The 18,421-nt window shown below is 46.1% G+C and overlaps 1 protein-coding gene across 3 annotated transcripts in view; it reads right to left on the bottom strand.

Annotated features, from left to right (window-relative positions):
* Positions 1-18,421, bottom strand: part of NPR3 (natriuretic peptide receptor 3) — a 183,953-nt gene that overhangs the window by 31,104 nt on the left and 134,428 nt on the right. For all 3 annotated transcript variants that reach the window (XM_063960487.1, XM_063960479.1, XM_063960470.1), the window contains one exon: positions 6,401-6,495. In XM_063960487.1, the coding sequence (XP_063816557.1) occupies positions 6,401-6,495 (95 nt within the window). The remainder of the gene's footprint in view (positions 1-6,400; positions 6,496-18,421) is intronic.

Genomic DNA, 18,421 nt, shown 5'->3' with positions numbered 1-18,421 from the left:
TTTTTAATTTTAACTCTAGTATCTGAGGTTGTTCTTGTATGCTCCTCTAATGGGCCTGGGAGTCTGAGTTGCTATTCTCTTTTCTTTCCACAGACTGAGGTTTTGTTTTTCTGCATATTGGGGGTCATTCCGACCCGATCGCTCGCTGCAGTTTGTCGCAGCGCAGCGGTCGGGTCGGAACTGTGCATGCGCTGGTGCCGCAGTGCGCCGGCGCATGGCAGTTTTCGAAACAGAGGCGGTCACTAGGCGGGAGGGGGCTGAACGGTGGCGTTAAGCTGCCGTTTAGGGGGAGCGGTCCGGCCAACGCAGGCGTGGCCGGACCGTTGGGGGGGGGGGGGCGGGCCGCTGCGGCCAGCGGGAGCGACGAGCATCTCCTGGCCAGCCGCAGGAGCTGCGCTGGCCAGGAGTTACCCCTCAAATACAAAGGCATCGCCTCTGTGCGATGCTTTTGTATTTGTGCTGGGGGACCGGCACTGACATGCGGGGCGGACTAGCCCTGTGCTGGGCGTCCCCCCGCATGTCTGAGTTAACGATCGTAGCTGTGCTAAACTTAGCACAGTTTCGATCAACTCGGAATGACCCCCATTGTCTATATGGATTTGATCTGTTGCTGGTCTTCAAAATGATTCGGTGGACGAATCGAAACTATAAAAGACGATCTATATGAATAAACTAACTTTTCTACATGTTTTCGGACATTCATTATAAGGTGGCGAGTGCACCTTCAAATTTCTTTGGACCCCGTACTATTTATGTGGACTTAATGGAGACATTATAACCCACTAGGAGCACCCCACCGTTGTATGAGCGCACAATCAGTTCCTTAAAAGAATGTCCTTCTGTAAAACTACAAATCCAAGGTTGGGCAGGTCTTTTCAATCAAACACTGACATCCAAGTCTCTGTGAATAGTCTCTGTCAGTCTGCAATTGCCAGCTGTCATCCTCCCCATATAACAGGCTCCAATCAGGAAATAAAGTGTCTACAAAATAGGAAGAACGGGGGTGCCAATCGTGCATTAAAAGTATCACAATTTATTAAATCATCACATGGAGCATAACAGATAACATCCGAAGGTGGCAGTAAAACCACCGCTTGTATAGAGATTTAAAAAACGACGCTAAGAACTAATCCCGGTCGTAAGACGCGGTAGTGTATGTGCAATCGGGTCACGTTTTTTAAACCTCTATACAAGCAGTGGTTTTACCGCCACCTTCTGTATGGATATCGGTTATGCTCTGTGTGATGTTTTAATAAATTGTGATACTTTTAAAGCACTATTGGCACCCCCTTCTTCCTATTTTGTAGAATATATATATATATATATATATATATATACACACACATACACACACATATATTATATATATATATATATATATATATATATAAATAAAACAAGCAAAAAAGACTGCGGCACTCAGAGGCTTAATGCAAAGAACTTTGCATTAAGCCTCTGAGTGCCGCAGTCTTTTTTGCTTGTTTTGCATTCCATGTTTTCTGGAGGCACCAGAGCGTCTGAGCCCATTAGGAGGAGTGCCGGTCCGCACATTGACTAATATATATATATTTTAATATATACATACATACATACATACATACATACATATACTAGGTGATTCATCGCGCCCTATGGGCGCTCTTCACCCCGTCGTAAGGGGCTACACCCCCTTAACCCTTGCACACCCTTGTGGCGTGCAATATTTTTATTACAGTATATGGAGTATTACCTCCAATCATAATTGTGTTAGTGGTTAAATATTGCACGGGCAAAAGGCGTGCAATGGTTAAGGGGTCGAAGCCCCTTGCAACGGCGTGAACAGCGCACGCATGGCCTGATGAATTACCTAGTAGGTGCTTTGGTTGTGGGAGTGGCGGGTGCAGGGAAGACGCGGATGGGATCCGGGGGTGCTGCGGGAGGGGAGGTTGCGGTGGTGCCGCAGGTGTGGGAGGGGCTGGTGCGGTGATGCCGCGGGTGGGGGTCCGGAGCCACCGCAGGTGGGGGAGCAGCAGTTGCGGGGGGTGCCCCAGGTGGGGGAGGGGCAGTTGCGGGGGTGCTACGGGTGGGGGGAGGGGTCCGGTGCTACTGTGGGTGCTGGAGGGGGAGTGTGGGGGTGCTGCAGATGGGGCCCGGAGGTACTGCGAGTGGGGGAGGGGCGGGTAATACTTTTCCTGCTTCTCCTCCTGTCAGCAGCTAAGCTGTTGTCCTCCCTTTGGAAGGCTCTCCCGGAGACTCGTACAGCAGCCAAGTAGCCAGTCACTATTGTTAGCGCCGGTGTCCCAACACGCCGCATTACAGGGAAGAAGATGCACTCAATAAACTACAGCTCCCAGCAGCCGTAAGGGCCGGAATGCTTTGGCGCTAAGGGCTGCTGGGAGCTGTACTTTATTTAGTGCGTCTACTTCCCTGTAATGCGGCGCTTTGGGACACTGGTGCTAACAATAGTGACTGGCTGGCAGAACTGAGTGACTGGCTGAATCAATGTAAAAGGTGAGAGTGCTGTGCAGTGTCAGTGATACTGCACACAGGCCTGGCGCTAGCCGCTCAGCAAAGGGATGCAGTGCAGGGAGGCGCCAGGAAGGAGAGGCGTTCTCCCTGCTCTGCATCCCTGTGCTGAGCTGCTGCTGCTATCCCTGCTGCTGCCGGCTGCTGTCATACATGCAGCGACGCAGGCAGCACAAAACCTCCTCTCCCCCTCCCTTACCCTGTGTGACATTCAGTGGCTAGGCGGGAGCCAAAGGGGGCGGAGCTAGATGGGAATAAGGGGCGGGGCTAGACGGGACCATGCTGCAGCAGGAGGATGAGCTGCTACAGCTTCGGCCAGCCAGACTTTATTAGGTAAGTGTCTGGAAAGAGAGTGAGTGAGTGAGTGAGTGTGTGTGTATATATATATATACAGTGTCTGTGTATACTGTATATATGTGTGACTGTATTTGTGTAATGTATGTACAGTATGTATGTGTGTGTGTTTGTATATATATATATATATATATATATATGTGTGTGTGTGTATGTTGTGTGTGTATTTGTGTGTATGTGTGACTGCAGCATAGTGTGTAAGCGTCACTGGTACAGGGGGCATTACGCGTGTAAGCGTCACTGGTACAGAGGGCGTTACGTGTGTAAGCGGCACTGGTACAGGGGGCGTTACGTGTGTAAGCGGCACTGGTACAGGGGGCGTTACGTGTGTAAGCGGCACTGGTACAGGGGGCGTTACGTGTGTAAGCGGCACTGGTACAGGGGGCGTTACGTGTGTAAGCGGCACTGGTACAGGGGGCGTTACGTGTGTAAGCGGCACTGGTACAGGGGGCGTTACGTGTGTAAGCGGCACTGGTACGGGGGGCGGTACGTGTGTAAGCATCAATGGTACAGAGAGCGTTACGTTTGTAAGTGTCACTGCTACAGGGGGCGTTACGTGTGTATGCGCCACTGGTACAGGGGGGCGTTACGTGTGTAGGCATCACTGGTACAGGGGGGCATTACGTGTGTAAGCGTCACTGGTACAGGGGGGCATTACGTGTGTAAGCGTCACTGGTACAGGGGGGCATTACGTGTGTAAGCGTCACTGGTACAGGGGGCGTTACGTGTGTAAGTGCCACTGGTACAGGGGGCGTTACGTGTGTAAGCGTCACTGGTACAGGAGGCGTTACGTGTGTAAGTGTCACTGCTACAGGGGGTGTTACTTGTGTAAGCGTCACTGGTTCAGGGGGCGTTACATGTGTAAGTGCCACTGGTACAGGGGGCGTTACATGTGTAAGTGCCACTGGTACAGGGGGCGTTACGTGTGTAAGCGTCACTGGTACAGGGGGGCATTACGTGTGTAAGCGTCACTGGTACAGGGGGCGTTACGTGTGTAAGTGCCACTGGTACAGGGGGCGTTACGTGTGTAAGCGTCACTGGTACAGGAGGCGTTACGTGTGTAAGTGTCACTGCTACAGGGGGTGTTACTTGTGTAAGCGTCACTGGTTCAGGGGGCGTTACATGTGTAAGTGCCACTGGTACAGGGGGCGTTACGTGTGTAAGCGTCACTGGTACAGGAGGCGTTACGTGTGTAAGTGTCACTGCTATAGGGGGTGTTACTTGTGTAAGCGTTACTGGTTCAGGAGCATTACATGTGTAAGCGTCTCTGGTACAGGGGGGCGTTACATGTGTAAGTGTCTCTACTACAGGGGGTATTATGTGCGCTGTGCCTTTGTAAAGATGCGAGGGTGCAAATTTATAGTTTGCAGGGGGGCGCCGAACACCCTAGCACCGGCCCTGACTGCACACCCACTGCACTGCACAGCACTGTCACCTTTTACATTGATTCAGCGTCCAGACATTACCCTCCGCGATATCACCCACTCTATGCGTTACATTAGCCATCTTGAGGCTTCCAGGCCGGCAGCCCAGGTGCTGTGTTGCGGAGTCAGGGCCTCTGGGGATCTAGGAGCGGCTGTGGCGGGGAGGCACTTCTGTGACATCACACGCAGAGCAGGCTCCGGGGCTCAGAGAGTATGCGGCGCAGGGAGGCCTATGAAAGTCTTCCGCTGCGCCGCTTTCATACACATCTATGCCGGTGGCCGCAGCAGCTTTCGTTCCACCTGCACCGCGGCTAGGGAGTAGGGATTGTTGATGCCTGAGGCGGCAGGCAGACTGGCAGCAGGACATAGGGCGCTGCAGTAAAAGGATTGAACTGGGTGTGATAGACCTGCCACTAACCCAATGAGAGCTCCTAGCCACGCCCCGCGCGAGAGACACAGGCACAGAGACACAGATCTGGGCTATTACATAGGAGATATATATATATATATATATATATATATATATATATAATTTCTATAAAAAAAATATCTCTTCTGTTGGTCATTATTAAATATATTTTTTTGTTTATTTTTATTTTATTTTCTAAGTTCAAGCCTCCTGAAGGGTTAGGGGTCTGCTGAGGAGCAGTTAGGCTCAGAAAGTTTGAGGAAGCCTTTCTGTGGTTCCTCTTTCTGAGGAACTAGGGTGTTCTTTAGAAATTGGTTATTGGCTGGAGTTTTCAACTTTCATTTTTGCCGAAGGCAAAAAGCAAGTTTAGTACATATGCAAAGGAACATAAAAACTTTGTAGCTGTAGCTCAATATTCCAAACATGCAAACTAAAATCATCTGAACGTTTATGGGCACACACATGCTGTTATCTGGTCTACATCTATGAAGAGCATGACCAGGCTACAGAGGAATGTGCTACACACAGCCAGCATTGTATATAAACAGCTTACATCATGAGATTTTTGTAAGACAACTAAACAGGAATAACTTTTATCTTCCCACAATACGTTAACATCCTGGCAAACAAATCTGGTCCAGTCTCCCGCTATAGCATGATTTAATGACACCAATAGAAAAACTTACACAAAGTTACTTTCATACAGTTACACATACTACATTAATAAACACCTAAATATACATAAAATATGCACACACACACAAAAAATAATAATCAATCTTTAGTTGCATTTTATTGGCAATCATATTAGAGCAATTCTGTGCAACTTTGTCCTGTTGATTCGGAACAGGACATCGTTTTTGATAGACTGGGTGTAATTTTTTAGATACATAGATGAGAAAGAAGAAAAACACAATAGACAACGCGAACCACTCAGCTGTCAACTGACAGTGGCCCATCACTTATATATGTAAGAGGGATGTTCTACAATGATCGAGGAGCACAGGTTCTCAAACTCGGTCCTCAGGACCCCACACGGTTCATGTTTTGCAGGTCACCTGTAGATTTTTAAAATGTGACAGTTGGTGATGCACAGTGCACCTGCTGGGTGACATGGAAAACGTGAACCGTGTGGGGTCCTGAGGACCGAGTTTGAGAACCACTGACTTAGAATATTCACGTCTCAGAGTCTAGAGCACAGACTCTCAAACTGGGTCACCAGGAGCACACACAGTTCATGTTTTCCAGGTCACCTGTGAAATTTTAAAATGTGACAGTTAGTGATAGACAGTGCTCCTTCCAAGTGACCTGGAAAATGTGAACTGTTTGGGGTCCTAAGGACAGAGTTTGAGAACCACTGGTCTAGAATGTTCCATTCCCAGACGCATGCATTATGGCTAAGTTTTCTATTAATTGAGGGTATCCATTATCTCAAGAACTACAGCCAATTTGAAGAAACCGCTTTCATTTTTGTATTCAGCAACCCCAAAATACCCTAAATTTGGTCAAATTACCCTTGGCAACTAAACAAAGATTTTTTTTTGTTGGAACCTTATGCTATAATCTCTTCCTTATATTGGAAAAAGTGAAAACCAGCCATATCATTGGCGAGAGAACCTTTGTTTCTTGAATTAGTTAGCGGCTGTGCATTATGTGCAATTCTGGAGAGTGGAGTAAGATTTATAGGAAGATTATTATTCCGCCTTACCTCCTGTGTACCAGCTTCGAGATCGGTCATGGCAATCACTGAGAAATCCCCGTATCGGTCACCATTGGCATCGATCGATACCTGCCCAGCTATACCTATGGAGTGGAACATGAAGAATAAGAGAAATTAATTACTTCAGACACCTCACGATCCAAGTCAAACACTGAAAAAAGTGAGTCGGCAGATTTCCACTGACCCAAACAACAGGAAATCTCATCAGCCTCCAAGATTTTCGTTGGCATTGCAAACTACATTGAAATTTCATCTTAGTGTCTGCATTCCTTAAATCCAAGCCCTGTGCCAGTTTCAGAACACAAAACCTGACCCACATATTAAGGATTTAATAAAGAGTTTAGTATTAAACTAGTTATCATGTTGGTCTGTGATCCAATATCGAGATGATGAATTTCATAGTTTATACATACACTACAAATTTTTCCCATGTGCTTTACCTTCCATAAATGCTAACTATATGTAGCATATAAGGTTTATTTCCGTATGTAAAGCTACAGCACAAAATATACAAGGTGACAGGTGGCACAAGGAATATTAAAGGTCCAATAAACCTAATACGCTGTCACATAAACAGTTCTGAGCTTGCCAACATTGTTTACTGTGCACAATTAGCATACAATGACGTACCATTGGCATATCTATAATAGGTGATGGGTGTGCAGCCTGTGTAACACACACTGCACGCATATAATAAATGGGGGGGGGCTTAAACTGCACACCCTAATACAAAACATGAGAGGTGCTACCACGCTGAGGCTTGTAGTTTCACACAGGGGAAAAAAGAAAATGCCGGTGCACATTATAAATACTAAATGTTGCTAATCAGAATAATTATAATTAATTCTGCAATATAGCAGAGTAAATTTGAAGCGCTTAGCATTATTTTGGCCAAAAATATAGGCACACCAACCGTGACCAGGTGATCTCATCTGGTGGGTCCCTAACACTAAGGTTCAAATCCAGTACCTGAGAACCCCCATTCTAGCACAAGCCAACCGCCCCAAGGCATCACACTAGCGAGAGGTGTTACAAAGTGTTACATTTGTAAGAAGCAGCAACTATGTGTTGAGAGTGTTACAAAAGTGGGAAAGGTAATAATTAGAGTGCTAAAAAGTGTTACATTGGTAAAAAATAAATAAACCAAAGATGTAGGTGTTAGATTAAGTGTCACAACAATATGACTGATTCCCCAAAGCAGCCAGGCCACACCAACCCCCGGGGCCCCACACCCCAAAATCATCCCTAAAACTGACAAATTATATAAATGTATTCAGGATTTACCAGTCATAGTGCCTTTTCAAATATGCAGCCTGCAAATGCTAGAGACCCATGCTAATTAAAAACACCTTTGGACATAATAATACCCTTGGATATAATAATACTTCAGATACCTCTTCAGAGTCCCACGTCAGCCGACATTGTACACAGAAATCACCGGGAAAATAGTGTGGCCATTTTCCCAGAGAATTGCATATGCGCAGCAGAGAAGTTGCCAGGAGCAAGGCACGGGCGCCATGTTCCCAGAGTCTTACACATGCGCAGTAGACACTCCCACAATGCCAGAGTTTGCAAAAGCCTTTGATACAGTGCCTCATAGGAGATTAATCATCAATTTAAAAGAGCTTGGCCTAGGAAAAACTGTTTGTACATGGGTAAGTAACTGGCTGGAAAACAGGGTACAGCGAGTAGTGGTCAACGGGAAGTCCTCTTGCTGGACACCCAGAGGCAGAACTCTGGGAGGCAACGGAGTCAGCTGCCGCCGGGCTCCTGCTTTGAAGGGGGGCACCTCTCCTCCTGTTCCGTGTGTTCAGCGACATTAATCAATTAAGTTAATTGACAGCAGCCGGTATCTCTTCCGTAGCCGACTTCCCCACTAGTCACTACACCTTACAAATCACACCCTCTTTATTATAGATACACTGGAAGCAGACACCTTACTGATGAAGCTATTTGCTCCTATAAAGGAAACATGAGAATTCTAACTATATGCAGTTATTTCTCTGACAATTACAAGTAACTTCATATAGTTAGAATTCTCATACTTCCTATGCAAGAGCAAATATCTCCATCAGTAAGGTGCCTGCTTCTAGTGTAATAGGTTGTGGGTTCTAATCCTGGATATGACACTTGCAAAATAATTGTCAGAGAAATAATCAGCATTGTGAGTGACTGAGCAGATCTATGTAGTGTGTGGTTGGACCCCTACATAGATCTGCCTGGTTGCAACGGTTTTGTAGTAGCTTCATAGAGTTAGAATTAGAAATGAGCGGGTTCGATTTTTCTCGGATCTCAAAACGGCATCTTATTGGCTCACGGATGATATATAAGGGGGGGGGGGGGGGGGCCACCAATATTTTTCTTGCCTCCGGGCAACTGGGACAAACTTACGCCACTGTGGACACCAGTAGTGAGCAGAATACCACAGGGGTCCATACTCGGGCCACTACTGTTCCACATATTTATCAATGAATTAGGCCTGGAAAGCACAGTGTCAATCTATGCAGATGATACTGAACTGTGTAGGGTAATTAATTCAGAAATAGATGTGGAGTCTCTACAGAATGACTTATCTAAACTTGAAATCTGGGCGTCTAAATGGAGAATGAAGTTCAATATAGAAAAATGTAAGGTTATGCATTTCGGGACTAAAAACAAACTTGCATCCTACACATTAAATGGGGAACGTCTAGGGGTAACAGTATTGGAAAAAGATTTGGGGGTACTCATTGATAATAGGCTTAACCGTATACAATGTCAAAGCGCAGTAAAGAAGGCAAGTAAGGTGCTAGCGTGCACAAAATGGGGAATTGAGACAAGGGATGAGGATGTAATTCTGCCACTGTACAAATCATTGGTACGTCCGCACCTGGAATATTGTGTTCAGTTTTGGGCACCTCTGTATAAAAAAGATATCGGTGAACTCTAGAGGGTTCAAAGGCGAGCTACTAAATTGATTAAAGGACTAGAGGGACTGGATTACGAGGAAAGGCTTACTAGGTTGAATATGTATACACTGGAAAAGAGGCGTCTAAGAGGAGACATTATTAATGTTTTCAAATATGTAAAGGGTCATTACAAAGAGTTATCAGAGGAATTATTTATTAAAAGAACTCTGTTGAGGACACGAGGGCACTCGCTGAGGCTGGAGGAGAGAAGATTCCGCACGCAATGGAGGAAAGGGTTCTTCACTGTTAGGGCAATAAGGATTTGGAATTCCTTGCCAAGGAAGGTGGTAATGGTGGACACTGTAAATGCATTTAAAAGGGGATTGGATTAATTTCTGATTTGTCAAAGTCAAAAATATTACATAGAGAGACCATATAAACTGCACACATATAAGTCGCTATACTTGCAAATATGCGCAGCGAGCACAGCAATATATGGAAACACACGCATTTGCTCGGACATGGCACTGAGATGGATTCGGCACTTGTTTCATACAGTACATGGTTATAATAATGAACAGCACCAGACATCATGGAGATTTAGAATTGGCTAATGAATTAATGTCATGGATGTGTATCATTCGAACCGAACCAGATAAACACATCATGTTTGGTATTGAAGCAAGCAGAATGAGGTGTGGGTTAGTTTGAGGCCTGTTGTGTTGTTGTGGGACATTGCAGCGGATAGATATGATTATATGTATAAAAGCTAAGATCATATTGTTAGAACAATGGATGCTCAAGACAACCTTTTACTAAGTTTTCAGGGCTGAACCTGATTAGCACATACAAAGAGAATGGTGACTCAATACAAAGGAGAAAGAAAGACCCCTCCCCCAGGTACTGGTCAAACAGGAAGGTAGTGGTCAGGTGTGGCCTCAGAGAACAGATGTAATGTAGCTACACTCACACACACACACAGCTACCTAGCACCCAGCAGCATGGCGGCTGAATCCCCAGGACATCCTCCAAACTAAAGGCTAAGTATTGAACCTCACATGGCTAGATAAGGAAACAGATAGATTGCTTTCTGGTTTAAATAGGATATTGTAACTTGGTTGTGTGATTGTTGGGTGTTTGTGGATACTCTGTGAAGTCCGTGATGAATTGGAACAGTATACAATCTGTAGCATAGTATTTGTGGTATTTGCTTGCCTATGGAGATTTAAAATAGATTGTGCTGGTTAGTTATAATATATATATCCTGTTAATCATAAATACCACCATGCAGTTACGTTTGTGTTAATTACATTGTGATCTGGTCTTGTGATGAATATGCTCTGGTTATTGAGATACTGAAGTTGTTTGGGATGTGAAATTATGAGATGGTTCTAGGAAGTTGGATTACATTGTGAAAGGTGTTTTAGATGGTTTGGAATTGTAAAATCAGAACATATGCATTGTTTTGAGGCTTGGACATTTTGGAAGAAAATGGAGTCTTGTGTTTTCTGCTATGTGATTGTGGTTTAGTATAGAGTGCCATGTGTTTGGACCTGCAAATCTAAAATGGCTGCTGCTGGATGTCTTCCCCTCCCCCTTTCAGGCATGTGGTGCAGTCTTTAGAATTATGGGAGTTTTCTCAAAATGGAGTCTAGCTTCCATCCCATGCTGTATTCAGCATTGACTAACTGCGCAGCGATTGTCTCTCACATGTGTAGTTTTATCTGCAACCATGTTGTCTCTTATTTAATGTTATCATGAGCCATTTCTCTCTATCTCTCTCTTCTTCTCTTCCCCTTCCATTTTCCCATAAATAGTAATTGTATTGTATTGTATTTCTTGTGTAGTTATCTGGTTAGGTAGTCTCTGTTATATTGTAGTGTATCATTTGTACTGTGATTCTCTTTTACAAGTATATTAGATATAATACAGTTAATAGGCTTTGGACCCTAAACCAGTATCTGTGTATTTCCTATAGTGTAATGTGTTCACTTGAGCGTCGGTGACGCTCAAGCAGCTTTGTAGTTAGTCAGGTTACACAAGGTTGCACTTACACCCTGTATTCACATTAAGGTATTCTGTGTATTTCATTGGTATAAGGTTTAGACATAAAAGTATAGCGTTGTGAGCGTCTGCGCCGCTGGTGATCTCCTCGTGGTCTCGAGCGAACCGCTACGCCATAGCGAATCATTCTGTCCTGTGATCTCTGGGCCGTGAGCGAACGTGACGCTTGAGCGTCTCGCCTACGGCTGAGCGATCGTTACGCAACTAGCGTACCCATACGATACTTCTTAAGTAAACAGCGTACAGTGTTCTTAGACTTCATAAAGGGTTGGTTATACGACAAAGGAATTTAGCATTGTCAGATTGAAAAGGATATCCAAGGTTACAACACTTAAAATATTGAAGTTGTTAATCCGGGTGTAACGTGATTTGTAGTTGTTAACTAGTCATTAAACATTCTTCAGCAGGTACATTAAAATCAACTCAACTTATAACAAAATACAGGTTGAACGCGATGGGCATTTTGCCTCTTTTAAACCTCGAATACTATGTTACTATGTTACAGCGCTGCTAGAGAAGAGGTGGCTCGCACAGAGCCTGCACATAGGCCCTTTCCTCTCTTAAATAATTACCTCTGCATGCAATAGAAGTTTAAGATGACACTGGCCAAATAAGATAACAATCCTATGCGTGGGAAGACTTGCACACATAACACTATAGGCCACATTTCGGCGGTGAAAAGTTGCTACGTTTTGGAGCCAAATGTTGAATGCGGTGAATATTATGCAGACTGGTTGTAAAAATTGCACGAACTTCTAACAACGTAACAAAATAATAGTGTGTGATTTTATATATATATATATATATATATATATATATATATATATATATATATATATATATAGAGAGAGAGAGAGATTGATTTATAGTAAGATTTAACATTGTTAAATCTCTTTCTGCGAAGTACACTGTATTCCACAGGGAATAACATCGGGGTGTAGAGTTTAATCTTGAGCCGAGGCACCAACAGGCTAAAGCTTTGACTGTTCCCAGGATGCAATGCACCGCCTCCTCTATATCCACGCCTCCAGGCACTGGAGCTCAGTTTTCCTAGCCAGTTCAATGCAGTAGCAGGTAAAAGAGACGACAGTAGTTAGTAGCCACAGATAACCACATTCTCACGACAGGAGAAGCTACCAGCGGCTAATGCCATACAAACCCAAAGAAGCTAAGTGCGTCAGGGTGGGCTCCCTGTCGAATCCAGTGTACCTCGCAGAAAGAGATTTAACAATGGTAAGTCTTACCATAAATCTCCTTTTCTGCAGCAGGGTACACTGGTATTCCACAGGGAATAACACCGGGGATGTCCTAAAGCAGTTCCTCATGGGAGGGGATGCACTGTAACGGGCACAAGAACACAGCGTCCAAAGGAAGCATCCTGGGAGGCGGAAGTATCAAGGGCATAGAACCTGATGAACGTGTTCACTGAGGACCACTTAGCCGCCTTGCACATTTGTTTTAGGGACGCGCTACGGCGGGCCACCCAAGAAGGTCCAACAGACCGAGTAGAATAGGCCTTGATAGTAGCAGGAGCTGGAAGTCCAGCCTGTACATAAGCTTCTGCAATCACCATTCTAATCCATCTGGCCAAGGTCTGCTTATTCGCAGGCCAGCCACGTTTGTGAAAACCAAAAAGGACAAAGAGAGAATCAGATCTCCTAAGAGGTGGTTCTCTTCACATATATACGGAGAGCCCGTACCACATCCAAAGACCGTTCTTTGGAGGACAAACCAGGAGAGATAAAGGCCGGAACCACAATCTCTTGGTTAAGGTGGAAAGACGACACCACCTTAGGCAGATAACCAGGGCGAGTTCTAAGAACTGCACGGTCACAGTGAAAAATCAGAAAGGGTGACAGACAGGATAAGGCACCCAAGTCCGAAACCCGTCTAGCAGAGGCAATAGCCAGCAAAAATAAGACCTTACGTGTAAGCCACTTAAGGTCCACAGACTCAAGAGGTTCAAATGGAGGCTCTTGTAGGGCATCCAGAACAACCGACAAATCCCAAGGAGCCACAGGAGGAACATAGGGAGGCTGAATCTGTAAAACACCCAAGTTTTCTCTGAAATCAAACCAACAAGGCTGAAATATGAACCTTGAGGGAGGCCAGCCGAAGGCCTAAGTCCAAGCCATGTTGCAGAAAAGCCAAAAGTTTGGCAGTACTGAACTTGTATGCATCATAATTGTTAGCCGCACACCAGGTGAAGTAAGAATTCCAGACCCTATAATAAATCTGATCCGAAGCCGGTTTACGGGCTTTCAACATAGTTTGAATGACCGCCTCAGAAAATCCTTTGGCCCACAGAACTGAAGCTTCAAGAGCCACGCCGTCAAAGCCAGTCGGGCCAGATCCTGGTAGACACAAGGGCCCTGAACGAGGAGGTCTGGGCATTGCGGAAGTAGAAGAGGACACTCTATCGAGAGACCCTGCAGGTCTGAGTACCAATGCCGTCTGGGCCACGCTGGAGTGATTAGAAGTAGTAATCCTCCTTCTTGCTTGAACTTCCTTATTACCCTGGGCAGGAGTGACACCGGAGGGAACACATATGGCAGCCAAAAGTTCCATGGAATTGCCAGCGCATTCACGAAGGCTGCTTGAGGATCCCTTGTCCTTGCTCCGAAGACCAGAACCTTGTGATTGTGTCGAGACGCCATCAGGTCTACATCTGGTAGCCCCCACTTGTCCTCTAGTAGTTGAAAGACTTCCGGATGAAGGCTCCACTCTCTGGCGTGTACGTCCTGACAACTGAGGAAGTCCGCTTCTCAGTTGAGCACCCCCGGAATGAACACTGCTGATATGGCTGGCAGATGGCGTTCCGCCCATAGAAGAATCTTTGACATTTCCCATCATTGCCATGCGGCTTCGAGTGCCGCCTTGATGATTTATGTACGCCACCGTGGTGGTGTTGTCCGACTGTACTTGAACAGGCCTGTTCTGTACCAGAGGTAGGGCCAGTTTCAGAGCATTGAACACTGCCTGCAACTCCAGAATGTTTATCGGAAGGAGAGATTCCTCCTGGTACACCGACCCTGAAAAGAGTGGTGCTCCAACACCATGCCCCAACCCCGCAGACTGGCATCCGTCGTTAAGAGGAACCAGTTGGAGATCCAGAAGGGACGACCCCTGCTCAATCGTTGGTCCTGGAGCCACCAGCTCAGAAACAGACGAACTTCCGGAGTCAAGGAAATCATGTGAGACCTGATTCAGTGAGGCAGGCTGCCCCACTTGGAAAGGATTAACCGCTGCAGAGGGTGAGAATGAAATTGAGCATACTCTACCATGTCGAATGCCGACACCATGAGGCCTAGTACTTGCATCGCCGAGTATATCGACACACGTGGGCGAGATAGGAAGCATCTTATCTTGTACTGAAGTTTCAGGACCTTCTCTGCAGACAAGAACAACCGTTGGTTGTGTGTGTCCAGTAATGCCCCCAGGTGCACCATGCTCTGAGCAGGGACCAGTGAGGATTTCTTCCAGTTGATGAGCAACCCGTGGGCTTGCAGGAATTGGACCGTCAGTTCCAGATGACGGAGGAGAACCTCTGGGGAGTTCACCAGGATCAACAAGTCATCCAGATACGGCAGGATCCTGATACCCTGATGGCGGAGATGGGCCGTCATGACCTTGGTGAAGATTTGCGGAGCCATAGTCAGTCCAAAAGGCAAGGCCTGGAATTGATAATGTAGGTTGCCAATAGCAAACCACAGATATTGCTGATGCGACATGTCAATAGGTATATGTAGGTAAGCATCCTGTATGTCCAGGGATACCATATAGTCCTTGGTTTCCAAGGCCAGAACAATAGAGCAAAGAGTTTCCATACGGAATTTGGATACCTTCACAAATTTGTTCAAAGACTTGAGGTTGAGAATGGGCCGGGAGGATCCATTCGGTTTCGGAACTAGCAACAGCGTTGAATAGTACCCCTTGCCTCTTTGAGACAGAGACACCAGCACTATAACTTCTGTGTCCATGAGGGGTTGTACCACCAAATGTAGAGTTTTTGCTTTCAACAGATCCGTAGGGATATTTGTCGAGCAAAACTGGCGACGGGACATTTCTTGAAAGAGATGGCGTGTCTGTGAGCGACGGCTTCCCTCAGCCAGGCATCTGAAGTGGCCTGTAACCATGCCTGGGCAAACCGCAGAAGTTGGCCTACCACCCTGGGGTCCCCCAGGGGGAGACCCGCCCCGTCATGCAGCAGGCTTGTCTGCTTTGGAAGCAGGCTGACGGGCAGCCCAGGAACGTTTAGGTTTGGACTTAGAGGTTTTGGAAGTGCAAGCCTGTTTTGGGTACGCTTGACCCTTTGCTTTACTTGGAGGTCGAAAGGAACGAAAGGTGGTACCCTTAGACTTCGGAGCCGAAGGATTAGTACTTGGCAGACATGCAGTTTTAGCAGACGCTAAGTCAGCAACAACTTTGTTCAGTTCTTCCCCAAAAAGGATGTTTCCCTTAAAAGGGATCACCTCCAAGGTCTTTTTGGAGTCCAGATCCAAAGACCGGGACCGCAACCACAGAATCCAGCGAGCCAGAATGGACGTAGTAGACGCTTTGGCCGCTAGCGAGCCGGCATCAGAAGCCGCCTTAATGGCGCCCAAGTGCTGACAGGGAGTGAGGGAGAGAGAGAGATTCAGCTCCAAAGCGGGAACATCTGCTGTAGATGGCGCCTGGGGCTGGGGGAGGAGCTACAGGTAAGCGCCTTATCCCCTCTTCTGGACTTCACCACCAGGTACTATAAAGCCTATGTGAAACGGATTTTAGTAAATCCGACCTGTGCTCCTTGCCCTGGTGGATATAGTGTGGTCCCTGCATGTCCGGATTGCGATTTCGGCGGGTCCCGCCTGGGGGACCCTCTTACCCTCTCCCTAGATGTGCGGCCACGTAATCCAGGAGAGCAGCGGCGGTATGTGTGTGCCTGATGAAACCGGAGCACCTCCACTGTAAGTACCCGGCAACCAGGGCACGGGAGTATACAGCGCCGCTGGGGGAGGTGAGGGAGCTAAGCACGATATGTCAGCATGACATATAGCAACTAGTGCCTGTGCTGTGGCCCTTGAAGTCTTCTTTCTCCTCAGAAAAGCTCTTTTTAGGGCTGCTTAGAGCAACCCATCCTGTTAGCTGCCTGCACTGCAGGCACCAACTTACAAACTGAGCTCCAGTGCCTGGAGGCGGAGATATAGAGGAGGCGGTGCATTGCATCCTGGGAACAGTCAAATCTTTAGCCTGTTGGTGCCTCGGATCAAGATCCAACTCTACTCCCCGATGTTATTCCCTGTGGAATACCAGTGTACCCCGCTGCAGAAATATATATATTTTTATTTTTTTTCTTTCAAGAAAGCGAGTCTGGTTGTTCATGAAGAAATATGAACTAACTGGTTGGTTGATGATACTGGATGCATGATTAGTGTTCCTTACTGCCATGGCACTGGGAGGTGGTTTGCTGTGCACAAGATCCGCCAGAACAATTTATTGGGACGTGTCCAGGATTTAGAAGAACGATGGGTGGGTCGGAAGATAGGACTAGAACTGTCCTCAACTACTTATCACTTGTGTTACTGAACTACAACTGAACCTAACACGTGAACTGCTCTATAGGGACCTTGGCTGCAAACCCGGGATTATCTGCACATTCACATCAACTAGCGTTGAGTTTTAGCACAGCTACCAGATGTTGCATAGCTCAACCCTGGAAGAGAAACCTCCCCACGGGATAAGATATTTCACAATCAATTTGGGATTTAGTTACAAAGGAGAGATTTATCGCCTGTGTTAATGAGGTTTTTAGAAAAATTCCATACAGTACAACACCAGCCCTTGGGTTCACTCATAGAGCACCAGGCAATTGCACCCATATAACAACCTAAACCCTGGTACATGAATTACCTAGGGTTATCTCTCTTCCCACACACCAGAACCGCTATAACTGAGACACAAACATAACCTCTTAATAAACTGCTATAGATACTGTAAATTATTCGGAAAGTTATTTAGTGCCTGATGTCCCATCCTTGTATTTCTTATCTTTTTCTCTAGTTGCAATTAGTTTTCTACTTTCTACCAATATTTAGGTTCTAGCCTCACCTCGCAATGGCTCGGCACCGCAGTAACCTTTTATACATAGGTAACCACACTCAAGGACAAATTTCCCACGCTGACAATCAAGGAATGAGTACACTGTTTCATGGAATGGGATCGGGTCATGATCCCGGATGGCGGAAAAATCCCAACATCACTCAGAATGCAGACACCAGCATCCCAAATAGGGTCACCAGCGCGGCACCGGAATCCTGACTGCCGGCATCCTGAACGAGCATCCAGCGGACCGCCCGAGAGGTAAGCCGTGCGGGTGTGTGTGTTAGGTTTAGGCACCACCGGGTTAGGGTTAGGCTGTGGGCAGGGGAGGGTTAGAGTAAGGTTTAGGGGGCCAGTGGGGGAAGGTAAGTATACTTACCTTCCCCCATTGGAATTCTGATCATCAGGATGCTGCGTTCGGTATTCTGACCTCCGGCATTTCAACCCCAACTCCACGGAACAGCCTTAAATTTTACTTATCTCCAGAGGTGCACCTTAAACAGTTACACATAGCGCTTCTGAGGCCATTTTTTATTTATTTAATTTTTAACATGCTAAAGGTGGCAAATTGGTAGAGCTCGAACGTCCACACTTTTGTGATGGCGCAGCCTGATGGCAGACAAGAACCATAGTGTCTGTCTTGTCTGCACACCATTAACTTACTTGCTATCTATAAATGCAGTACACAAACGGTTTATAAAAACACAAATGTTCCCCCGACTTAATAAAAAAAAAAGCTCTTCCGAAACGTCATGCCTGTAATAATGCTTGGCAGGGAAATGAAAGCTAATAACAACTCCCTCTGATAATATAAACACATAATAAGCCGTCGTTCATCAACTTCTAGGAAAATTAATTATATCTTACCTACGGTACTCGCTATTCAGTCACTGCTGTCGTTACAAGTGACACTACTTCAGCTAAAGTTATTTTTTCAGCAGCTATTTATATATTACTGGCTTTAGCAACATTCTGTGCT

Source organism: Pseudophryne corroboree, chromosome 1 (assembly GCF_028390025.1).
Source record: "Pseudophryne corroboree isolate aPseCor3 chromosome 1, aPseCor3.hap2, whole genome shotgun sequence".
Lineage (NCBI taxonomy): Eukaryota > Metazoa > Chordata > Amphibia > Anura > Myobatrachidae > Pseudophryne > Pseudophryne corroboree.
Note: the sequence above shows the minus strand (reverse complement) of the source record. Positions and strands in the feature narration are given on the sequence as shown.